The sequence below is a fragment of the Syngnathus leptorhynchus genome, chromosome 21, assembly GCF_054491065.1.
Source record: "Syngnathus leptorhynchus isolate UIUO chromosome 21, UIUO_Slep, whole genome shotgun sequence".
In the NCBI taxonomy this organism is placed as follows: Eukaryota; Metazoa; Chordata; class Actinopteri; order Syngnathiformes; family Syngnathidae; genus Syngnathus; species Syngnathus leptorhynchus.
In genome coordinates, this window is record NC_141215.1 from 4,327,883 (window position 1) to 4,352,437 (window position 24,555).

A 24,555-nucleotide genomic window follows, 5' to 3' on the forward strand; every position below is an offset into this window, starting at 1 on the left:
AGGGAAATCTCGCTGTCAATACCCTGAGCGTACAAAGAACGAGCAATTTGCACGAAGAGCGAAGCGAGGTAAAACTGGACATATTCAAACACGCAACGAATTGTTCATAAGAACAACACAATATAGACTGCGACATGAACTTTTTAGTTTTGTAGTCATTTGAAACAACCTCTATTTTTTTTTTTAATCATTAATTTAGTTATTTAACTACAACAGGTATAGTCAATAAATTAATAAACAAAAAAAATCATAATAGTTTCTTGTTTTGGGAAGGAAGATGCCTTTTCGTTCATATAATTTTTTTGTTTACTCTTGAATTTGATTGATTAAAAGAATGAATCACGTAGTCGCTCAAACCAGTCGAGCTTGTTCGGAGCCCAAGCGGCGCTTTCTCCGGTGGCCTTGAGCCAATAACCTTCGCACGTGCCACTCATCCATATAATGTTGTGAAATTGTGAAACTCATTGCGATGCGTTTGAAACGGATCAAAAGAGTCGATTCACGCTCGTGCGTTTGAGCCTGAAGTAATCTTGTCCACAGACGGGACATCGGGGTCAATTGCACGGCTAATAAGGAAGCGCTAATAAGATAACAGAAGCAAAGAAGCTGAGTCATGATAAAGGGCAGCGATGTCCAATGTCGCAGTCTGCCGGAATTTGTAAAATGCCGTCGTCGTTTTGGGCGAAACGTAAGTAGAGGACGTATTGAGGTGCGGACACCTTCATGACCCCAACCCTCGGGGAGATTGAGAACGCCGGCCCCTTCGTTAACGCGGCATTAAAGGCAGCTATTTGCGGAGCGGGCGGCTTAGCGGCTCCACGTTTTACCGTCCAAAGGCCTGACACAGCAGCTCCTCTGTGCTCTCGCAACCACAGGCAATACCTGCCAACAAACGTGTGCTGCCCACACCGGAGAAGGACAAACAAAGATACGTTTTAGAAAAGGACTCTCCCTTTCCAAAGAAATTTGACGGGGGAAATTGTTGTTGCCCAATTTGCGGTACAAAAAAAAAGTACTTGTGAAATACTGGCAGCAAAGCAAATGCAGTCATGTGACGAGAAATGAACCGCCGCAGTGATGTCACCAAAAGTGTACGTGTGTATGAGCGTGTGCGCTTGAGAGGGAGAACCTGATGGCGAGCACATAGACACCGAAATGCCCAGTCTAAACACGACTCACCACAAATGTTGACTAGCGGTCTCTTTAGGTGTTGAGTGAGTAGGACAGAGACCCAAATAGGAGGCCAGGCACATTCTCAGCTCATCAGAGAGCCAAGTTATATTTATATCCAACTGGCATTAACACCAAGTATCGGTAAGGAGCGGGGTGGAAATCCAAATTGTTCTGCACAGTGGCCATAAATAAGCCTTGAATTTGAAGTTTTTATGATTCACTCTGCTGTCATTTGCCCCGCAACATCGTCCTGAATTGCGTCAGTCACGTTGTCAGAAGACAAGGTGGCACTGTCAGTTATTCACAATAGAAAAAAAAAATACACAAAAATACTTTTAGTTGTTTTATTGGTCCAGCAGATGCAAAATCAAGTACAACATACTGCCCTTGCCTGCATAGTAGGCCCCTCCTCCCTTTTTGTGTGCCAAAAACTACATAGAAAATAAATAGAGAATATAATAAAATTGTAACCAAAAAAAAAAAGAGAAACACTTCAAGTAGATTGTACTAACATAAACGGTGTGAGAAGCAGTTTCTTTCCTATACACAAACCCCGCTTGCTCTTTAAGTTCCGCCACATTGGTACAAAAAAAAAAAAAATCAAATGACATATTTTCATTCAAACCTTCCAAGAAAGTCAAAATCCATCTTCACATACTCATATTTACAAAGATATTATTAACAGCACGCTTTGTTATCAGAAAAATAGAGGTGCTTCTATTTGTGTGCGGACGACAGCAACGAAAATAACATTTACCCTGTTTGCGAAATCAACACGGCGAAATCATTCAAATGGAAATTTCACATTTCCATATGAAATGTGGAAAACGGAACCGGACGAAGCAACAAGCTACAGGCACTCTACGGCAAGAATGACCTCCGTTAAAATCAAGCGGCTTGTGTTGAAGCACATTCAAGAACAAACAAAAAATCTCAAAATGCATCCCAAATGTGCAAAACCATTCAACAATTTGGCTCCGCCTTGACACCCACATTAAAAAAAATTCCAGTGTAAAATAAATACAATTCAGTGAACTACGACAAGACTGATTTAACTTTTAAATCCCCCGTAGGAATATCTTGAAGGAAGGCATGAAAAGTGACAATGTTTTGCTTCTTTGGATAAGAAAAAAAAGGAAAAAAATCACTCCCCTCTTTTTTTGGAAGATTTAAAATATGTGAGAGAAAGGGGGAAAAAAAATGATTCCATGTGAAAAGGCTTTTTGTAGAAGAACTTTCATCGTGTCAAGACATTGAGTGAAAGGACGCCGGATGCCGCGTCGACGCTTTATTGTGACCTGCAAGGGGGGTCAGGAGTGTCTTCTCAGGTTCTGCAAACACAAAATATGCCAAGCTAACATTAAAACTCAACTCCACCCGCTTTTGTAATGTTTGGTATGCACTTCGCGGTCTACGTACAATTTAGCCTAATGTCTACAAACTACCGGTTATGTCACCTGCTGGTATTTTTAGAAAGCGCAAAAAAACTTTGACACACTTATAATCCTCACGTGCCTTCGCACTTTGTCATAAAACGAGAGAATGATTTTCAATAGCTAGCATCATTAGGAGGGGGAGCTCGAAATAAACAGCAACGCTAACTGCTGGTTTGTTTACCGTTGAAAGACGAAGAGCGAGACCACTTCCAGGTAGTGGAGGACGGTTCGTCTTTTTTTTTTTTAAACACAAAATAAACCAGACACTGATGAGTCAGTCTGACTCAGCGCAACAATGATGAGCATGAGAACTTTTACTTCTATAAGGCGGCTTTCATTTCCATCCATTGAAAGTAATAGCGTAGCAAACATAGCAATGTGACACTGAATAAAGTTGTTTTGTTTTTTTTGTTTTTTTTCTCCCCCCCTTAGTCTCACTTAGCTGCTGTATGAATACTTACAGGCAAACTTTGCCCAGCCAGTACTGCAAGTTGCAGAGCAGGAGAAGGCAGCACAGGAAGATTTGAAGTTAAAAAAAAAACGATGCGTGAACCACGACAGATTTTTGTGTTCCTTTATGCTAGCACCCACCTGGCCGGCCAGTGTTAGCGGGAGGTGCGACGGGCTGCAGAGTGCCAACGAAGCCACCGAACGGGGGAGCTCCTGGATAGGAGCTTCATCCAGGTCGTCGATACGAGGTTTCTTGATGTTGGTCTCGGGGGTGGTCAAAGGAGTCACGCTGTTTCTCCGGATCAAGCTGCCCGGACCTCTCCTTACCTCCTGTACAAAATTCGACTTAATATCCAACGGTAAAGATAAACAGTACTCTTGTGAGGAGGTCTTACCTCGGGTCGGTCTCTGTGAGTATTCACTGCCTCCACGTTCAAAGAGATGGACTCGATTTTGCATCCGTAGGCCACAGGGGTGAGCTTCAGCACAGTATGAAGGGGACATTTCAGGTATGGCATCTCATCTGAAATATTAAAAAATATATATATATTGGTGATTTGTTGTTACATAAGCATATTGATGAGTGTCATTTCTGTGCCCACCTGCGCTTTTATCCAGGAAGTACGCCAGAAGGCAACGCATGACAGCCTGGTGGCAGATGACCAGCACGTTCTCCTGACGCTCCAGCTCCATAATGACCGGCTCCACCCTCTGGACCAGGTCCTGGTAGGACTAGAGTCAACAAAAGTGAATGTCATCTCAGGTTAAGCATAAGGAGTACCCCAAGGGTCAATTTCGGAACCTTGTTTATTTCAACTGTACATAAATGACAGTTGTAATATTTTGAGTATTTTGACTAATGATGCTAAAAAAAAAAAAGTGTTTGTACAGAACTCTGTGGAAGCCTACCTCTCCAGCGGGGTAGCGGTAGTAGTATTTATCTTCATCCCTCAAGGCAAACTCCTCAGGAAACTTCTCCTTAATCTCATCGTACGTCATCTCCTCACACAATCCCTAAAAAAAAACATCAGTAAATGTTGAATATTTATGCAGTGAGGGAAAAAAAAAAAAAAATGTTGCAACCCAGAGTGACACCCACTGCGTCAATTTCATTGAGGGCCTTCCACTGCTCGTACGGGACCCCCAGGTGCTCGGCTGTCTGGATGCTGCGGCACAACTGACTGGTCCAGACCTTCAGATCCTTCATCTGCTGCTCTTCTACGAATCCAGCCAAGGCGCTGGAAAACTACAATGGAGAGCGCCGGAAAAATCACCGCCTGATTCGTACAAACGTGGCACCGGAGCTTCGGAATATCCCCTACCTGCTTGCCCCTCGACGAGAGGCCGGCGTCGCCCCCGAGCCGCCCCTCCAGGTTGTCTGTGCTCTCTCCGTGTCGACACAGGTAGATGGTGCGCGGCTGGACGTGGATGTTCATCAGGTAGTAGACGATTTTGCTCTGGGTGTGATCCTGGATGCGGTTGACCAGGAAGCGGCGGCCCACGTCTATCACCTTGATGAACGAAAGGTCCCTGCAGGTAAAAAAACCCGATTAACAATGGAACTGAAAACAAAGTATGTCATTGGAGAAGCAATCTTTTTTTTTTGGGGAAAATGACTTTCTTGCCTGTCGTGCTGATCAGGGTCCAGAGGCTGATAGCTGGCTTTGTAACATTCAATCCTCCTTTGGAAATCCAACACGGCGTCCGTCTTGTTGCAGTCTTTGTAATCTGGGCAGGAAACCTTCACTTCCTGGAAGAAGGTCAGATTTTTTTTCTTTTGTCACTATCAAAAGCTGTGGTTAGTTACGTTATCGTGAAAGTGTGTAACGCACCATGATATTCGATGCAATGACGCTCGGGTCGTCGCAGACGGACTCGATGAAAAAAATCTGGACAGAAAAAAGGGGTAAATGAAGTCCAAGAGACACCAGACCCCCCCCCCCCCCAATTGATCCGGTCGCCACGGTAACCACATACCCTGTAGCTATTCTCGAGGCCAAACTGGAGGATGAGCTTCCGCCTATCCCTCGTCGTGTTCGTTGCGTCAAAGACCTGCCGTAGACGTGCCGTCTTAGTTTGTTTCTGGGTTCTCTGGTACCGCTGATGCATCATGGGAAACTTACCGCGACTTGGCCTCCCTCGTCTTGCAAGTAGGACTTGACGTCCCTCAAGGCTGCTAAGGCACATTGTCTGAAAAGCCAAGATGGATTTTTTTTTTTTTAGTTTTTTTCTTTTTAATCGCTAACATTATATATATATATCCACTTACTCCCTGATCTTGACAGCGCACTCGTTATCAGACTTAAAGAAATCGAAGGAGCTGTAGTTTTTGACCGCTTCCCTGCGGTACTCGCCCACGTTGAAGACTGCAGGCGGTAAACGTCGTGATGAGAAGACGCTTCGGCTTTGTCGCCCGGCGCCCAACGTGCGTACCTTTGGTGGGCATGCCGATCCAGTTGAGGTAGCGCGTGAGTTTCCTGGATATGTACGTCTTGCCCCGAGCCGGCAGGCCCACCATCACGATGACGGTCGGGGGGTTGGCGACGTGGGGGACGCCGCCCGCTGTAAGGACAACAGTCCGATTCACACAGCTGCAATAACGTTGCGTGACTCCTAAAGAGCGTCGGGTTTACGTGACACGAATGACCCAATTTTCGGCATATTCCGCAGCTTACTAAGCATTTCTTTACGTCACTTGAAGTCAACTTAAGTGGCTCTGTTACCGCACCGCAATAAACATCGTCAGTGCCAATTTACTAAGCTCGTTTCCAGAAAACAAGAACCACATGAATGTGGAAGAAGGGATTAAGGCCGGTAATTGACATTCAGACTCTGCCAGCAGCTCTGGCCTAGGTTTGACACTACAGCAGTCGGAAGCACATACTTGGGTTCAAAATATATCAACATGTTAAAAAAAAAAACGGGGAAATTTACACTTCTGATTTAGACTTGAGTCATAATAGCCACTGGAGGCTTTGGAAGAGTGGTTAAATATAAGCAACACCGACTCTTTGTGACTTTTGTAAACTACCGTTCGAGTTTTGGAAGCTGCTTTAAAAAAAAAAAAATTATTATGCTTAGAAAAAAACAAAACGTGGGTTTAAATCATCAGTATCGCGCCATGGACACGGGTTGCCCACCGACCAATGAAAGGCCGAGTTTTTTTTTTTTTTTGCAGCATCCCACTCCGGGTTGCGACGCAATGCGGTTACCATGGCGACTTGTGTCTCGTCACGCACTAGTCGAGGCGTGCCGTGCATGCCGTTGTAGGTCAAGTGCACCCGGCACCCGCGTTCATAACCAGCAGCCCATAATTCTAGAGGTTACTTATTCATATGATGTATTTCTTCAATGATCACATCTGTATAACCATAAAGATAATAATTGGGGAGGCTGAGGCGTCGACAATGCAGCTTGAAAGCACATTAAAGAGGTCATGGTAATATCAAATCCTACTGCTTAATTTCAATCATGTACTTTACCTCTACGTGGTGCCGGTTTATCATCCTTGGTAGGAACCCAGATCTTTTGGATCCTGTTCTGGGTCAGCTCTCTGGGCATTCCTTGAAGACTTGGAAAAGCTGCACACAATAAGTGGGAAGCACGGCGATTCTAACACACCCCAAAACAAATCTATAAAATTAAGCGTTGTAAATTTTGCCTGAGCAAGAAAAACGATCCGGTAATGACTGTCGAGTTCGCTTGGAGCGTTGAGTAGAGCTAATCTGCCGGTCTGCGGCGTCGATCCGCTATTTAAGCCTGCCTAGTGGAGAGGAAACGTGACTAGGATGACGACACAAACGTCGTCGTCGTGAGGGATGGGGGGGTGGGGCACAGCACCACCTTGCGGTCATTATAGACATTACTACTAGACCACTAGTTGCTCAACAATACTGTATTTTAAATGATGGGACAAGCCGAAAGTCGCAAGAACGGTAGCTTACGCTAAATCTCACGAGTCACTTAATAGTATATCAGTAGGAATGTAAGTAATAATAATGGGTAAAGTTGCTTTAGTTATAATTATCTGTCAAGGAATGTTTGGTGAGCTTGTAAGGCTTGCGCAATGGAGTTACTCATCTTCAAACTATGATATGACAGTAAAAGTGTGAGCACATTTCTTATGATGTAATTATGGTCTTCTCTATTTTTAGTTGTTTTCCCACACTTTGGGCTTCCAAAGTGAAATGTGCAGATTGTCATTTGTCAACTGCTCAGGCTTGCGGCACTTAGTCATCGTGGATGTAGTTACACATATTATATGTGTCATTTTGTTTACATTGAAAGAGCAAATGAATAAAAGAGTGAAACATCCCTCACGGGTTACTTCTCATTTCACCATCTAATTTGTTTCTGAATGATGAAATCTGCTCCTGAATGACGTCTTGCCAGACAAAACCCCCGAGAGAAGCGCTTACATAAGTTGTGAATGAGGCTGAGGCTCTGTCCCATAATGGACTTGGGGCGAAGTTAAAATTCTCTGCCCTCTGGAGACAAAATTGCGGCAGGGAAAGTAGGTTCTCCTAAAAAAAAAAAAATGTCTTCTCAACAACTAAACTGTGCAAGACAAAATAAAGATGAATTATAGTCCTTTATTATTTCGAGACAAAAGGTATTTTCCATCTCAAAACTATGACCCCAAAAAAATTTGAAACTACACAGATGAGGGAAATAGAAAACAGGATGTATGTACATGACAGGAGACGACGACCTGGTGACTACTCGCCCAGGTTAAAAACCCAAAATTTGTCTTGATCGTAGAAGCAGGCCTTGACGACCCGCCCGCCGAAATAACGTCCGTTCAGATCCACCACAGCTGCGGAACACAGAAGGCGACAGTCAAACCGTGTCAAGGTAAATCAATCTATTAGTTACTCCCAAAGAATGGCGACAAAAAGTGGTTCGATACAAATGAGGTTCCTTCGACAATTCAGTAACAGTTATCTTTATCCCGCGTCATTTTTTTTTTTTTTTTCCCCCCTGCGTGTCCTGCTTTGCCCGTATTGTGATGTAAGCCCAATTCTACACGGTGCCGCTGGGAGACCGGACTAGGTTGCTGGGCCACATCCTGATATAACACCACAGGGAGCCCCGTCACACCTTGTTTCCAATCTGGGCCAACCCAATTAGAAAGCAACACACTTTCACCCCACTGTAATTGAGACGTTATACAATAGTAGTCGCAGAGATGACGAAACGCGATACAAACCTTTGATGGCCGACTCCACTCGTTCAAACTCCAGAAATATTCTGACCGCTTCGTCATCGGGCACTTCTGCGATCTGTGGGGAAAAAAAAAAAAAAGAGCACAGTTAGGCTGGGTCGAATCAACGACGGTCCCTATTCAACCTTTTGCCGCTCACCTCGAAGATGACGCATTTAATGACTTTGCCGTATTTCTCGCACTCTTCTTTGGTCTCGCCCTCCAAGTCTTCATCCACCTCTCCTCGGCCCACCATGTTCTAAAAAACAGGAGCCCAAAACGTTAGCATAACCCAACAGCTCACCAAACGAGTTTTTAACGATTTTCAGGGAAATTTTGTAACTGTTTAATATGACAGACGTACCCTCAGTAGGACCACCTTGGTGGGATTTTTGAGAATCTCTGTCAGCGGGTTTGCATCAGCCTTCTTGGAATCCACTAGAATGGAGAAAACATTTACCAACTTCTGCATGGGGCAAGCGAAAGGCTGATAACAAAAAAATAAAACTGTATTGTATCAAATCGTATTGTTCAAGTGTGGGCGTGTTGTAATTTCATCTGGAGAACTTTCTATGGAGTTCGTGTGATATCAGTTTTTTCCCCCCGTCATGTTTTGTAATACTTTTTTTTTTTCTTTCTCCCCTCTCCAAGAACATTACACAAAAGCTGCAGTGCATGTACGGATCACCTTACACCTGAACATATCGTATTAATAAAATAAAAAAAAAATAAGCGGCTGTGACTTGAGCCCCAAAACGAAGAACAGAACGGCAACAGGGTGGTCCCACCTCCTCCTCCGGGAGTCTCAGGAGCAACTGGCGCCGGAGCCCCTGCTGCTCGGGCGACACCACAAAGTAGAAGCATTTAGAAGATGTTCAAACTCAAGAGTATCACAGTATCCAAATCCTTCTTACGTTTTTCCGCCAAGTCCCCGATAATAATCTTGCCACCTCTTTTGCTCGTTTTTTCCACAGACAGCGCCGTGCTCAGCCCCTGCTCGTGCTTCCCCAGGCCTTGGCCCTCTTTGAAGCCGTACTTCTGCATGATTTTGTGAGCCACGGTACCCCTGCAGGAACAGAGACAAACGTGTATGTGGTGTACCGATGCAGTCAAATAATTTCTCTGACTCACCCCATGTTGGCCAGGAAGGAACTGGTCGGTCCGGGCGGGGAACGCGGCCGCTCCGAGTCCTCGTACATGGGCGGAGGGATGGCGGCCTTTGAGCCTCTGCTTGGACGACCTTCATCCTCGTATGGATATGCCGAAGAACCTTGTTCATATAAATCAGGGAAGTACAATTTAAATGATGGAGGGTTCATTTTTCACCACTGCAACTAACATTTTTTTTTTTTTAATTTAATCAAGGGGCCACTCAAAGTGTGATCCCACCAGTTGCCCATCCCTGAATAAATTTAAGAAGTGTCATAAAATTGATATCATGCTGACAATGCCTCCCTCTGCTGGACAAACAATGCTATTACAATACAGGGTCAGATTTACTCGTCAAGCTGTTGCAACTGACCACTAAAGTATGATGTCTTTATGATTTTCTTTTTTTTTTTGATAGGCCACAGGGGACGTCACACTCACCATCTCTGTCCACAAGTGATGAAGGCGGAGCAATGGCAGCACCACCCATACCTGAAAAAACAAACACAAACAGTAAGTCTACTTTGTTCCTCAACAAAAATCTTAGTGATTATTTTATGGATTTTTTTTTTTTGATCAAAGTTGTATCCATGAGGTAATACAAGCAAAACCCGCGCTCACTTCGTTTTCGTCGCTCCTTCTCATAATCTTCGTCTTCGTCAGAGTCCTCCTCTGCTGCTGGGAATCTCGAGAAGCCGCTTGGGGCTCCTCCTTCGTGTCTGTCTTTCCTTTTCCTAGTGGGATAAATGAAAGTGTGATGAAATCACCTCAAAAAAAATCTTGTGAACAGATTTTGGACTATCTTTAGTCTACTTTTCTCTGTCTTCAATCTCCTTCTGGCGTTCCTGCTCCCTCTGCCGCTGTCTATCTTCCCTGTGCCGCTTCAACACCTTCTCGTAGTCGTTGGGAAACATGGGGTCGTACTCGTCGGCAAGCGGGATCAGCACATCTCCAGAGGAGAAACCGGCGGGCGCGGTCTCCTGAAATGGTTATCGTAGCTTTAATGGGGATCTTTACCATTTAAGTCAAAGGTGATCGGACCTTGACTGCAGCGGCGACAATTGGAGGAGTGTCTGGGATTTGTCTGTCTTCAATGGTGGGGCCGCTTCGCTTTAGATCGATGACAGGAGCCAAAACAGTAGTTTGCTTCGCCCGATGGGTCTGCACACACACGGAAAATGTTTTCCAGACACATTGATAAATATATACCAGTGATACCTGGGCTTTCGTTTCAACCACACCATTAGATGTGCTTGTCCGTACCTTAGCTTGGGTCAAAGTTGCCTTCTTCACCTTCAGCTGGGACTGCAGCAGCTTGAAGTTTTTGGACCATCCTTCGGTTTTGGTGTCACTTGCACCCACGCCGAGGTCATCATACAGCGACATTGCTGTTACCTAAGAGAGATGCTCCATTTCAGTCGATTTGGACAGCACTTTCTCAATGCATGGTGACAGAAATGGTCGCCAGTAACGAACAGGTGAGGTTTGTAACAGAACGGTAACAGGATGAGGCTTGTTTTTCCCCACACCATTTAAGTGATTTGAAACCGAACAGGCCACGAGAAATAGCTAATGTTAGCTGAATACAGTTCGTTACAGTGGCTTTTCCCTACCACGTAGCAATTCTATCAAAATACAGTTCGTAACGAATGTTAAACCTACCGTTTTGGAGATAAGTTGATATTAATTGAATGAAATGATTTCTTTTAGATGCACATTGAACAAAAAGGCATGTTCTTGCAAGACGGAAGCAAAAAACCGAGCGCGTCAGTCAACACTCCGTGACGTCTTTTTTTCTTTACTTGTCGCGCCACCTAGCGGCCGGATGACCCCGATTGAGCCACGACGGTTGATTATATCGACTTTTTGCAATTTTTCTAACCCTTTTTTTTTTATATATACAAGGCTTGTCTTGTTTGCATGTGTTTTTGTTGAACCGGAAACTATAGCAAATGATTTTTGGGACGTGGGACTACAAACATGGCGGACGACCGCACAATCAGCTGATGTCAGAATATAGGCGGCTCCCCACTGTCGCTGATGACTAATAGTGAAAGTTAATACGAGCATGGGTACTCTGCAGCCAAACTCGCTCGTAAATTCTGTCGAATGGCTTTGGGCTTTGGACTTTGGCTTGTAGTTTGTGTGGTGGCGTGCGTCCTGGACAAAGCGCGCTGCTCCGACAGCGGTAAACCATCTACGCTCACACTTGTTTCTAGCTGTCTCTCTCTATAAGTCTTTGTAAAGTATTATTTGTATGGATATTAACCGCTGTTTTTACTTCAATCTTATTCCCATGTAAATTATATGGCTCTTATCAAAAGTCATATCTTCTGTTGTAACGCAATTGTAAATAACCGGTGGTGAGTTCAATGGTCATCAATACGTTGTTGCCTATCTGATTTGGGTTATGTGACAAAAATAGGTCTGAAAATGTGTTGATCCCTAACCTAATACTTTGTTCATCATTGTATGAAATTAGTTTGACTGTTGTGCCTTGATGAATTGTTTTTCTGGCTTAATAACAAAAGGGCTGTCCCTGCTTACAATGGAATATTGCTTCCATTATTTGTACTTTTTTTTTTGTTTCACTTATATGTTGTGTCCCATACTCAAAACTCTGAATTATGTAATCTTGCTTGACTAACATTGTCAAAAATCCAGTTCAACCCGTTAACAACCAACTTTTGCGCATTCTTTGATATTTTTATCTTCCTGGTTTAGTTGCGGTTTCCTTCATTGTTACTTTGAGTGTTTATTAATTGCCTAACAACCGAGCTCAACAATTGACTGTCAGCCCTGTGCCTTCAGGCCAAAGCGAATGCCCGTGCTCGGGAATCCCTCGTTGGCCTCAGACCCAGCCTCCGCCGCAAGACTGCCACCAGCTCAACAGAACATTCCGCTACATCTGCCGCCAAGGTTACCTGAGAACGGCGGGCACGTCCAACCTCATCAAATGCAAACCCGGCAGCTCGCGTTGGTCCTCTCCCACCCTCGTATGCAAACGTAAGTCTTGAAATAAATCGCCTCGCCTACGTTGCATCTTACAGGACGCACGGCTCGATTGTGTTTCCAGGCGACCCCAGAGGAAGCGCCGCGCACGCGTCCAACGACACCGAGGCAGGTGAGAGGCGTGCTAATCTCGTAGCGTCGTATTCCAAAAAGGCTCGAAATGCCGCCAAATGTGCCTGACGATCCCTCGACGCGTCCGTACTACAGACGCCGCCAGCACGAGTGTGGAGAAACGCCGAAACATATCGGAGCCCGCCGACTCGCTCATCAATGAAACCGGCAATGACTATTCTCTTTCGCAAACCGGCTCCTCCTTGAGTGGTGAGTTTGCTCTAAGTTGGCATTCACTCGCTAGCTGAAGAAACTGCGCTCTGTCAGCTGCTCTTTAATGTAAGATTGTGAAAACTGGTTTTTGTTGTAAACTCTTTCTAATCAGTCCTTCTCATCGGCAGGACCTGCAATCACCGCAATAGCGGCCGTCGTTAGCGTCTTGGTAGCCGTCGTGGCGCTTATCGGAATCCGCCTCCTCCTTTGTCAAATGTGAGCTGAGGGAGCAACGTTTTCAGCAACTTTGAACGCCATTTTGTCCTACGAAATCTTCACCCGTGTTATTCCCTCTTTCTTTGTCAGGAGACGAGCGAGAACCAGCCAGCCGTTGCAGATGTCAGCGGAAGGCATTCCTTTGAATGAAGCTACGTCATAGCCTTGATAAACAGGCAGTAGAAAGTACCGAAGAAAGGAGACAGCTGCGACTGTCTGGTTTCGTTGTGCTATGGATGTGAGTCAAGCCCCCAAGTGTGGACCACTTGGCTGCCTTAAGGAAACCAAATCCTCACGCTTCTACACTGTTGAACACCCGCAGCCCATCAAGACTCAGTGGTGAGCAACCGGGTCACGTTCCGAGCAAGTAGGAGTGTCGCCCAGCTAAACATTTACTGGAAGTTGTCAAAGTTGATAAAACACAGGAAACATGCATTTAATAGGTGTTTACATACAATTGTGCCTCGAGAAACAGGTTTGCTTCGTTTCTGATTACGTTGGAAACGTTCCAATCGCAAATCATTTTTCACCATTGAAATCAATGGAAGCGCCATGAATCCATTCCGGCCTTCCCAATAAAATCAAGCGATATTTTGAAAATGTGTATTGTAATGAGGACAAACAGCCCACTTTAATATTGTGTTTTATATAAACATGAAATTGGAGTGGTAATAAAAAGCTTTAAGCTTCTTTTAAAAAAATTCTCACGACTTTACTCAAAATTAGCCAAACGATAGGTCATATCTCAGAAAAGTCAAAGTTAATTCCCACTATTGTTTCAAAAAGCCTTTCATCAGTTACTTTTTTCCCTCAAATATTGAATAAGTAGCCATGTAGCAATTTCTTACTTATACTTATATATTCATATATTTTTCCAAATGGACTTTTTTTGTCAGTGCACTTTTTATAACTTGGTGTTCTGCACTCATGCAAACTACAACCATAATAAATATGTATTGAATTAATCTGGAATTTTGTCATTTATGTCTCTGTATGAGTTCTGAAAAGAAGTTTTTCCTCTCCAGATGTTATCTGATGATGGATGATAACGTCTCTGTGGAATGTGTCATAACCAGCACGATTGCTGCAACGCGTCTGGACAGATTCCCTTTCTCGAGAAGATCCTTTATTAATCCTGTGAGGAAAATGAAGTGGTGCTTTGACAGCAGCTGTATTCTGTCAATGTGTCAGATTGTTAACATTATCTGTAGTTTAACAACGGCAACAAGGAGGCTAGTGTTAGCTCGTGAGTGAACGATTCGTTCAAAAGAACGAATCCTTTCAGTGAACGTGAGTGAACGAATCACTTTCATAAGTGATTCGTTCTTTTTTCCGTTCATATGACTTCAACCAGTAAGTATCGGTAATGCGCATTGAAGTTGGCGCCACCTCCCCGTAAAACAAAACGAAGATGAAAATGACGTAACTTCCCAATTTATGAGTCAGATCTGTTAACTATTAAAAAAACACCCATCACTTGTACTAAAAATAAAGAAATACAAATCCACTCATCTCAAGTCATATATGTAAGATGATTCGAGTCGCGTGGTTATCAAACTCCATTTATTTGTGAGACAGGTTGCATGCACATTGGGAACACCTGAAAATGGTGGTGTACCTAATAGAGTGTCCGAGTGACGTCACAGATCAACCAGCCAATCAGAAAGTGGGGGTGAGGTCGGGTGTGGCACTTTTCACTTTCATTTAAGTTTTGACCATGATTTTTCCCTAATAAAATGGCCCGTGATTAGGTACACTTAAAAATGGCGGTGTACCTATGGAGTGTAAGTGACGTCACAGATCAAACAGCCAATCAGAACAATCATTCATTTGTCCGTAACCCAGCGTAAAATGAACATGTCCATTTTTCCTTTTCGACCAGACGTCCTTTATGTACTACACACTACCTAATAAAAAAAGCCGAATTCCCCGTCAAAATGGCAGAATGGTGTATAACTTTACCCGGTGACCGGGAGAGCATGCTTCGAGCCCTACACGACGCGTATTTTGAGCTACAGTTTGCATAGTGTAAGACTGCGGTTCATGCTTTATGAGGTGGCTCATGTAATTACGCCAAGCTACCGCAAGATGGCAGTGCCCCCATTCACTCGTATGTAACCCAATGTAAAATGAACATGCTTAAAGTTTGCAGTGTAAGACTGCGGTTCATGCTTTATCAAGCGGCTCATGTAATGACAACAACCTACCACAAGATGGCAGTGCCCCCATTCACTCCTATGTAACCCAAGGTAAAATGAACATGCTAAAGTTTGCATAATGTAAGACTGCGGTTCATGCTTTATGAGGTGGCTCATGTAATGACGCCAAGCTACCGCAAGACGGCAGTGCCCCCATTCACTCGTATGTAACCCAATGTAAAATGAACATGTCCATTTTAGACGTACTCTATGTATAGTACACTCCCTAATAAAAGAGCCGAAATTCTCCGGCGAAATGGCAGAGTGGTTTATAACTCTACCCGGTGTTCGGGAGTGTACGGTTCGAGCCCCACACGAAGCAGACTTTGAGTTAAAGTTTGAAAAGTGTGAGACTCGAACGCGGTTCTCCCGAACATAAGGCAAAAGCTTTACGTACTACACCAGTGAGTGTTCTGAATTTGGTATGTGATTTAGTGTTTTTAGCTAGTTTGTTAAATATATACTTTAAATGCATAACAAAACTAGCTAAATTTCTAACGCCAAATTGGCTGAATGGTTTGTGACTTGGGTTGACGTGCAGTAGCCTCGGGTTCGAGACTCATCCTTTGCAGCTTTTTCAAATTAAATAGAACGACACATAAGAATCGAACCCGCCTCTCCCAAAGTCAAGGCAAAAGCTCTAACCATTAGGCCAATGGAGGTTTTAAAAGGTCACGTTAAATATTTGTAATTGAAGGTTACTTTGAACATTTCCTGAAGATAGCTTTATGGTTTGGGATAAGAGAGATAATTATTTCACAACTGACCAACGGACAATGGTCGAGGGGATAATACCATTGCCTACGAAGTTTGCAGTACTGGTTCGAGTCCAGGATCCTCCAACTGAGTGCATGTGTTTGAACTTTTTTTTTTTTTTTTTTTAAACTTCTAATGACGTCATCACAAAAAGACTATAAAATGCGTCACGAACGCGACGCTCATTCAATCGCTCAACTCTGATAGCATGCGCCACGCTGCTCTGGTCCACCTGCTGCACTCTTCCACAACGGCGTTTAAAAGTGACAAGGTGGGTGTTCAACTTGAGTTAACCTTTTCGAACTAACTGCTTTTGTTCTCTTTCAGCGTCAACTTGCATTTTGGGCATGCTTCCATCCTACAAGCTAAAAAGTTTGCAGAAGCTAGCGTTAGCAGTTAACATCTTCGACGAGCACCAAAACGCTATTATTTGGCGTGCAACCAAACAATTGAAGCATTTAACGGTGGGTAAGTACATTTACAAAACTCAAGCACGCGTCGTGCAGAAAGACTAACAATTTTTGCACAAACATTTAGCAACGTCTGGACGACAGCGCCGTTTGGCCGAAGGTAAGTAGACAAATCAGCGTTTGCATAAATCCACTAGAGAATGACTGAAACGGGTATTTCGTTGCACTGGTGTTAATTTTCTACTTTCTGTCTGCAGGTGCGAATCTTCAAAACGAGCCCGACATGGCTGACTCACTTTCTGTGAGTTTTAAAGGTAACTCTTTCAATCGATTGCTTCTAATTGTCTTCTCATTTCTGTCCACAGGCCTGCATCTGGAACAGATTGACTGCAAAAAGATTTTTATTAGCAAGGCATTTTATCAAATTGCAAATGCTGCATTCTGATTGGCTGTCAGAAAGTGGGCGTGGTTATGCAAATTATGGGACGAGACGTGATTGGTCAGTTTGAATTTGGGCAGAGGTAGGAGGCGGGCAAAGTGGCACTTAGGTTTTGGAAGGTACTTTTCAGCTTGGAGTTGAGTGTTTGCCTTCAGCCACTGAACAAAGCCAAGTGTTTGACTGCAATTGCATCACTTTGACTCATGTGGAGACAGAGAGAAGCATTCAAAGACTTGGCTCTGTTGCAGTGACGCTCACCTCAAGGCTGAAAACTTACTTTAGGTCCATAGTAGTGGACACTTAGGTTTTGGAAGTGGCCAACTCGAGACTTCAAACAGCACTTTGCCAATGCAGTGACCGACCACCGAGCATGAAAGACTTCAAATGAGCAAACAAAGACTCACATTCCACTTGAACAATTTCATGAATAGAAAAGCACTTTGAAAAAGGCCCTGCCTGCCTGCCTGCCTGCCTGCATAGAAGCAGATGAAGTGCTTGATGTCACTTACTTCTCGTGGCAGTCACTAGGGGGAAGGTGAGCACATGCAAACAGTTCAAACATCTCTCACTAGGACAAAACCGAAGTGCCAGCCAAGTACTGCACAGTACCACCACCACCACTCACTTTTGGACAAGTTTTTCCATGACACACGCAAATCAAGTAGGTTAAATATATGTTTCTGACTAACTTGGTTTGCATCAATGACATGAAAAAAAAAAAACCCATCCAGATGAGTGTGATGATGACATTGTGCAGTACCTGGCACTTGGGTTTTGCGAGAGATGTCAGCTGCTTGCATGTGCTCACCTTCTCCCTGGTGTGCCATGACAAAATGACATCGCACATCAGCTCCTCAAGCACATAACATGACCAACTAACACCAATTTTTTTCTTTTTTTTAGATTCAAATCATAATTTTAGAAGAAAAAAGTGGTACACTTTCACTTTTCATGTGTGCCAACTATGATCCAAAATATACTTTTTAAGTTCAAATGCAAGTACATTTTTCAAAACTATACTTCTTATATTGACATGTAACTTTAACCATTGTAGAGCAATTCTTTTGTTTCTTCTCACTGTGGCCCATTATTCATTTGGGAAATGACCAATTCAAATGTCCCTTGATAACATTTGGGAATATTTGAAGTCATATATGACACGACCTTCTACATTTAAGAGGCAAACAAAATGGGGAGGTACCTTTCGAGATATGCAGATAGTCGACCAGCAGCCGACGTGGAGCCTCCAGTCTTCAAGTTTGGACATGGAAAAACATAGAAAAACAACGTTCAAGTCAAACGCTGATTGATTGACAGCCGAGTGAGTGCTACTTGTGGGTGTGCTAGCTAACGCTCCACCTCTTGTTTCCCGAGAGCTAGCGAGTTTCCATTGAGCTAACTACTAACAAATATTCCCCTTTCATGTCATTGTTTACATGTACGCATTTACATACATACAGCAAATCGAAAGCTTGGAAAAAAGTTGACATTACTCACTCGAAAGCCCAAATGGTAACAACCTGGAGAGCTAGCTGCTCGCTGAAGCGGAAGTGTACGGTAGCCGAGAAAGCTCAATTCAAGTCACACGAAAGCGCCTCTTTGGCTACTTGCACAAAAGACACTCCCACATCATCATGCATACGACACTATAGATTCAAGAGTTTTTTTCGTCATGTTTGAATTGTTTGTATGTGTGGCTGTCGCAGGACGCCTTTGAAAACCCGGTGTGTAGCCCTGAGACTGAAATCGCCGACGTGCCTTCTCCGCCCACTGCCTCAAATGCCCAGGTAACCACGGAGACGCCTGGCAAAACGTTTGTACAGCCAGTCAATAAAACAAAGCCCGTGGGGGAGAAAAAAAACACCAATTGTTTTATTTCATGACCCTGTGTGCAGATTTCTAATTCAGTTTGATTTCTTGGCAGAGCTTTGAGCCTGTCCAAGGTGACCGATTTGTGTCCAATCTACACGGTTAGTGTGTCATAGAAGTTTGTAGTTTCTTTAATCAACTAGTAGTCTGAAAATATTTTGGACTTGTACTCAACATGGAATATTTCAAATCTGCAAAATTGTAAAATAAGTCATGCATTTAGTTGGATCAAAGTGTCATGCTAGTTTTTGTTTATGAATGATCTCAAATTGTATATTGTGATTCTTTTTTCATTTCAACCATTGTCCTTGTTTTTTAAGCTATAAATCTGGTGTCATTTGATTCAAACAAACATGTTGTCCTTGCTAAATTATGAGGGGGTGTGGGCGGGTGTGTCACTTTTCACTTTTTCCCTAATGAAGTGGCCTGTGATTAGGTACATGAGGTAAATAAATAAATAAGAAACTGTGGCAAACGATTTGGTGAACAATTCGTTTGAACGAATCTATTGAGTTAACTGATTCTAAAGATTCAGTTCACTTAAAATAACTGGAATGCACATCACTAAAGGAAACTCCTTGTTTGTATTTCGAGTTTATTGCTCATAATTTGTTGCTGCCATCTTGTGGCGTCTTGGTGTTATTGTCAATCTGAAAAACAAATGCTAACGTCCATTGAAATAATGTTTTATTATAAGAGCATTCCAACAAAACATCAAACTCAGTATGAAAGCCTTCACTGTTTTGTATTTTCATATTTACAAACAACTTGTCGTTTTTTAACCTTTTCAGTCATTTCAAATCAAACCGTTCAGTCCCATTTTTTCAACGGACAAACCAACAGTAAATCAACCCAACCCAAGTTTTCTCTTACAGAAAAACAACAAAATATTCCCAGTCAGTTCCGACTACAGCGGCGCGTGGAAAATGATGTGGAATAAATGCCGGTTGAAGCGCTCTGGAACTTCAGCCATGGAGAGCACGTCGTCTGTCATGAGATAAGCGATGGGGCCGACGCGTGTCCACACGCACCTCTCGCACAGCGCGCCCTCGCCGGACGGGCCACTCGTCTAGATGCAGACACATGCACGTGTAAATCATACTTCCATTTGTATTTTTCATTTCAGTTGCTGAGTGTCCTCACATATGTCATCCGTCTTTTGCACATCATGAAAGCGGAACCGGGCGTGATGCAATTGGGACAGGCGGAAACGAGGCACGGCGGCGTCTCGCCCGCTTTCAGCGGCGTAGCGGGCATCACCGACTTCAAGAAGTATTCCTGTTGATGACAAGGTAAACAAATGTTTTCTTTGCATTTAGTGCGTTAAGAATTGTTTGATCATGTGATCATATCCTACGCCAGTCTGGGTGATGATGTACTGAATGCTCCTCGTGATGATGAGCGTCGTTCTAGCGCGAGTCACCGCCACGTAGAGCAGGTTCCATTCGTCGTTGGGGACGTTACCTGAATTACAGTTTATAGTTTGGACAATTTGAATTTGAAGTCTCCAACTAGAAGAACTTTGAAGCAAACACTCACTAAAAACAAATTCGTTGAAGTGGTGGCTGTTGTGTCTGGGGCTGGGAACGTTGATAAAGTCCTGGCCGATCATCACGATATCAAATTCCAGGCCTTTGGCTTTATGGACTGTGCCAAGTATGAAGTCTGGAAGGAAGCAGAAAAACGAGGAGGACTGGTCATGTGTTTTTCTCTTCCAATTCTCAAAAGAGCACACCTGCTTCTTTAACATTGTCCTGCGAGTGTCTCCTCAGGCACTTCACCAAATCGGGAATGCGATTTTTGTATTTGGTCACAATGGTCAGCTTGGCTTCCAGGTCACGGTCCTCCGTCTTGTTGACGTACAGCTTCAGCGCCTCAAAGGCGTTTTGTTGGATTTTTGCAAACGATCCAATCAGGTGGTCCTTGATCACTGATAAAAAGAAGGACAATCATTTCCTTTGCCAGTGCAACCGGAATGAAAACGATATGCGCGAGGCCTCACGTTTACGGTTATCTTTGTCTTCCATTAGGTACCAAATGTCCTTAATCTTACTCAACCCGATGTTGTCCACACCCTGTCAGGTAAAGAGCATCCACAATTATGTATTTAACAAGAGCAAGAGTATTATATCCATCGTACCTTTAGTCAATATAAAAAAAAAAAAATCAATAATCTGTGTGTAGACAAAATACTCACGCTGATGAAGTGGATGCTGCACTTGTTATTGGCCTCGATTAGCCGCACGGCTTCGCTGAACACGCCAAAATTGCACCTGAACAAGATGGCCGTGTTTCCTTGACTGGGGCTTATCCCATTGACTATGTCCTGTTGGGCCTGGGCAGCTTTTTCATCAAACACGCCCCCTAGGAAAGCGGATCACGTAAAGTGAGTCTGGCGAGGTTATTTGTTTAAACTTGAGCCGTCTTACCTTTCTGCCTTCCTCCGACGAGAATTTTGCGGACATCCTTGCACACTGTGAGGATGCTGGCCCCTACGTAGGCGATCTCGGCGCCAAAGCGGAAACTCTGGACAATAAGAGAATTTTCGATTGGGAATCTATCCCGGTGTTATTCTTCGTGTTGTTGTTACTACCTACCTGTGTTAGGTAGTAGATGTGCGTGTGCGGCACAGTCTGCAAAGCGTTGATGGCACCTCTGAAGGTGTAAATCTGCTGGTGGGGATCGCCCACCAGCATTTTGCCACATTTCTGTATCAGCAGCACCTCCATGATGGCTAAGGGGGGAGAAAAAATAAAAGCCAAAATGAAGGGAAGCAACAACGACCAAAATTCAAGACTGAGGAACTTACTGGGGGTGCAGTCCTGGGCTTCGTCGATAAAAATGACGTCATATTGGTCGGAGAGTCTGGCCTTTGGCTTTTGGAGCTGCCATAACTTTAAATAACCTGGCGAAGAAAAGAAAAGTTTAGAATTGTTCACGAGGCTTATGTGAGTCGCTGTCTTACCGTCGTGAGTGATGTGGTAGCCTTTTTCTTCTATCACATTAGGGTCCTTCATTTTCATCCAAATGTTTCTTGCATCTCGGACATACAACTACAGACAAAAAGATGAATTTCAGCATTTTGATGTTTGAATGCTACAAATGGTTAAGACGATTGAAATCAGGCCGCTCCTCACCTCTTTTTCTTCTTCAGCGATGAGCGTCTTGTTGCCTTGAAGACTCACTTGCGAGAAAGGCACGTGGCAACGCTCGATGGTCTCGTTGACGGAAGCCATGAAGTTTTTGAGGGTCTGGGCTACCACTTTGGCCTTGGCGTAACCCCCTCGACCTTCGGGCAGGACCGTGTTGATGGAGAAGATGTTCAGATTGAAGGTGAGCTTCTTTTGGTAGCTGCGTCATAAAAAATAAAAAAATAAAAAAAGATCTCAAGATCTGAATTGCACACTTGGCTGTGCGAGCTTCTCACAATTTCCCGATGTCTTTATAGGCCAGCGAGTGGACGGTCTTGCAGTCCACGTTGAGCGGGAAACGCTGCGAGGCTTCGCTAGCAACCGATCTATTGAAGGCCACATACAGAAAGCGGAGGTGCGACCGCTGCTCGGCGTACTTGATCAGCGTGGTCGTCTTTCCCGTACCTTCAACGCAAAAACGGTACGTTAGCTGGCAAGACCCTGACGGGAGTCCGATTTATATTCTCGTAATGTTGAGCGTGGAGGTTCGTTGTACCTGCAAAGGCAACAATTTTCACCAAGTGGTCCTTCTGAATATCGTGGCTGAGGATGTTCAGCTGTTCTGAGGTCAACTTCATGCGCGAGCTCCTGGCGGGAACACACACAAAAAAAAACTGTCAATCCAAAACGCATAAGAAGATATCCAAGAGTAAACTGATAGTCTCACCGGCCTTCCGAGCAGCTAACCGAAAAGGGGCCATTCTCCCTCAGGTGAAGAACATAGTAGATGTTGTAATGCAACCTGGAAACCACCCAAAAAAGGGGATTAAGAAAATACATTTGACTTTATCTTCCATTTAGAAGTTAGCCAGTCCCACCTTTCGCTAATCTTCACCTTGTTCCTCAAGGCAGCCAGCAGCACCGTGGCCATGTGACTGAGGAACTCGGTGACGACGCTGTACGACATGCAGTCGTTCAGTAAGGTCACCAACGCCTGCACGTCCTCCACGCTCTCGCTGAGGAGTAAGATCACCGCCATGGCTGCAAACGGGTTGGGGCCCTGCGGGGATCAAAAAGGGAACATTTGGAGACAGTCGCGGAAACAATATAAATTGTGCGAGTGTATCAGTTGAACCTCCACGTGCAGATTCTGGCACTTGGGAACATTCCGAATGCGTAATCTGATGGCGGCCTCGGCATGGGGAAAAAAGCGATGCTTTTTCACTTGCTCCAAAACATCCGTCGGATTCACCATCGCGCCGAATTTATGGTGCGACATTAAACTGCCCTCGGACAAAGAGCCTAGAGATTAATGTTTGGAAAGCGGCCCGGATGACGTTGAAAAACTTACATGACGAGGTTGCGGATGCCGTGCTGTGACATTGCTGGCTTTATGACGCGGCCCTCGATCAATGAGCAGGTGACCGCCGCCATTGTAACCTCTTCGTTCATCATGAAACGGTAGTACTGTTTCTTGAAGGGCATAAACTGCAATATGGAACAATTATTTTCAGGAAGAGAAAAAAAAAAGTGCCTCGATTTTTCATCCCAGCCAAAGGCTTTGTGGTGCGCATCACCTTTTCATCCTCAATCATGTCGCGCCACCGATTGCACACGAGTAAGGCGCTCCTGTACAGGTCTCGAGCAGGAAGGAGGCTGAGGACCTGCCTGAGAACCTCCTCCGGGAGGTCGTCAATACAACCCTGAGGTTGCAGCAGCTCCTTGCTGCTCCCTAGGAGACCGTAGGTGGCATCAGGCAGGGCCTCCACTTCCAGTTCCTCGTGCATCAACTCGTCAGAAGAGTCAAACTCATCTTCAAACATGTCGGAGGTTATTCCCTCTAAGTAGTCAATGTTCTTGTTTTCAGGCTCCTCCTCCAGGTCTGAGGGCAACGATTGCTCATCGTCCTCATCTTCTGGTTCGCCATGGAGTCCATTTGTGCATGGGGGGAAGTCGGTCTCCGCACTAGAGGTGATTGATGCTATCATGAAATGTAAATTTAACATATTAGTCATGTCTCCCCTCTTAACCCTCTTCACGATATGCCATCAACAGCCAAATTCTAATGTAATGTAGAGTAGTCACCACATTTTGGTCTTTTGGTAGTTCTTGGGTTCAGATTGGAAGTGCTACTCCGGCTTCTGCTTAAACTTTGGGGGTTGGTGAGGGCTTCAAGACCTGCCTCACTTTTCTCTAGCTCGTCTGCATTTAAATGCTTCCTCTTGGCTCTCCCTTAGATCAAAACAAATAACAAATTTAAAACACAACCATAGACATTCGACTTGGGTGAGAGGACTGACCTTTTACAGCCACTTCCATAGTATTTTTTTGTTCAACTTGCACAGTACCTGGATTTAAAAACCCTCAACATTTCGCGCAAAAAAATATTTAAAGCTGAGAACTAAACACTTGCGGGCACTCACAAATTATAACAGAAAGACCATGAAGAAATGATTGTTAAAATTGTTACGTCGTAGGTAAATACCAAAACAAAATTGAGTGTTTTCGACGGAAGTGACGAATTCACAAGGGCCGCGGTGGCTTTCGCCTTTGCTTTTAGACACTTACTGCCGCCATGTGGATGGAAGATGTAACTGCATTCTATTGACAAGTTGAGTAAATTTAAATCGTCCGTTTTTTTTTATTTGACGTCATTGGAACGTTTTATTGGAATTAAGAAAATAGAGATTTTGTTATTATAACACCTTGGGTACAGACTAATTCATCACAATTAATTTTTTTGTAACATTTACTAGAAAAACAAAAAAAAATGTATAGTTGAACATTCT

General features: G+C 44.0%; 4 protein-coding genes and 1 long non-coding RNA gene across 7 annotated transcripts; 2 read left to right on the plus strand and 3 right to left on the minus strand.

Moving 5' to 3' along the window:
- Positions 1 to 1,649: 1,649 nt before the first annotated feature.
- Positions 1,650 to 6,837, minus strand: pfkfb3 (6-phosphofructo-2-kinase/fructose-2,6-biphosphatase 3). The gene is made up of 14 exons (XM_085901961.1): positions 6,542 to 6,837; positions 5,493 to 5,621; positions 5,329 to 5,425; positions 5,183 to 5,249; positions 5,037 to 5,111; positions 4,892 to 4,948; positions 4,685 to 4,809; positions 4,382 to 4,589; positions 4,159 to 4,305; positions 3,969 to 4,073; positions 3,662 to 3,791; positions 3,455 to 3,582; positions 3,201 to 3,389; positions 1,650 to 2,504 (listed from the first exon to the last, which is right to left on the minus strand). Exons 1-14 carry the CDS (start codon positions 6,618 to 6,620, stop codon positions 2,484 to 2,486), a joined length of 1,557 nt encoding a protein of 518 aa, XP_085758087.1. The 5' UTR covers positions 6,621 to 6,837; the 3' UTR covers positions 1,650 to 2,483.
- An 800-nt stretch (positions 6,838 to 7,637) lies between these two features.
- On the minus strand, positions 7,638 to 11,231 carry rbm17 (RNA binding motif protein 17). The gene is made up of 13 exons (XM_085901962.1): positions 11,074 to 11,231; positions 10,675 to 10,806; positions 10,453 to 10,572; positions 10,225 to 10,391; positions 10,033 to 10,145; positions 9,853 to 9,903; positions 9,394 to 9,532; positions 9,177 to 9,328; positions 9,051 to 9,095; positions 8,627 to 8,700; positions 8,423 to 8,521; positions 8,269 to 8,341; positions 7,638 to 7,875 (listed from the first exon to the last, which is right to left on the minus strand). The coding sequence occupies exons 2-13, from the start codon at positions 10,795 to 10,797 to the stop codon at positions 7,778 to 7,780; spliced, it is 1,254 nt and encodes a 417-aa protein (XP_085758088.1). The 5' UTR covers positions 10,798 to 10,806; positions 11,074 to 11,231; the 3' UTR covers positions 7,638 to 7,777.
- On the plus strand, positions 10,052 to 13,922 carry il15ra (interleukin 15 receptor subunit alpha). The gene is made up of 7 exons (XM_085901968.1): positions 10,052 to 10,889; positions 11,122 to 11,599; positions 12,223 to 12,417; positions 12,488 to 12,535; positions 12,631 to 12,744; positions 12,876 to 12,963; positions 13,054 to 13,922. The coding sequence occupies exons 2-7, from the start codon at positions 11,521 to 11,523 to the stop codon at positions 13,124 to 13,126; spliced, it is 597 nt and encodes a 198-aa protein (XP_085758094.1). The 5' UTR covers positions 10,052 to 10,889; positions 11,122 to 11,520; the 3' UTR covers positions 13,127 to 13,922.
- A 2,188-nt stretch (positions 13,923 to 16,110) lies between these two features.
- On the plus strand, positions 16,111 to 21,986 carry LOC147040229 (uncharacterized). Its single transcript, XR_015063072.1, has 7 exons — positions 16,111 to 16,188; positions 16,245 to 16,381; positions 16,455 to 16,487; positions 16,585 to 16,628; positions 16,693 to 18,553; positions 19,511 to 19,927; positions 21,790 to 21,986. It is a non-coding gene; the product is annotated as an uncharacterized LOC147040229 (long non-coding RNA).
- Positions 19,306 to 24,307, minus strand: fbh1 (F-box DNA helicase 1). Of its 3 annotated transcripts, none has more exons than XM_085901959.1 (21): positions 24,067 to 24,307; positions 23,855 to 23,998; positions 23,344 to 23,747; positions 23,118 to 23,254; positions 22,902 to 23,049; positions 22,645 to 22,826; positions 22,494 to 22,568; positions 22,323 to 22,414; positions 22,063 to 22,231; positions 21,773 to 21,986; positions 21,601 to 21,688; positions 21,445 to 21,540; positions 21,233 to 21,369; positions 21,065 to 21,161; positions 20,833 to 20,999; positions 20,638 to 20,710; positions 20,371 to 20,565; positions 20,175 to 20,300; positions 19,993 to 20,099; positions 19,779 to 19,913; positions 19,306 to 19,704 (listed from the first exon to the last, which is right to left on the minus strand). In XM_085901959.1, the coding sequence occupies exons 1-21, from the start codon at positions 24,083 to 24,085 to the stop codon at positions 19,543 to 19,545; spliced, it is 2,967 nt and encodes a 988-aa protein (XP_085758085.1). In that variant the 5' UTR covers positions 24,086 to 24,307; the 3' UTR covers positions 19,306 to 19,542. The 3 variants fall into 3 exon arrangements, with proteins under 3 accessions (XP_085758085.1, XP_085758086.1, XP_085758084.1); XM_085901960.1 differs by having other exon boundaries at positions 22,902 to 22,947; positions 23,852 to 23,998; XM_085901958.1 differs by having other exon boundaries at positions 23,852 to 23,998.
- Between the last annotated feature and the right edge of the window lie 248 nt (positions 24,308 to 24,555).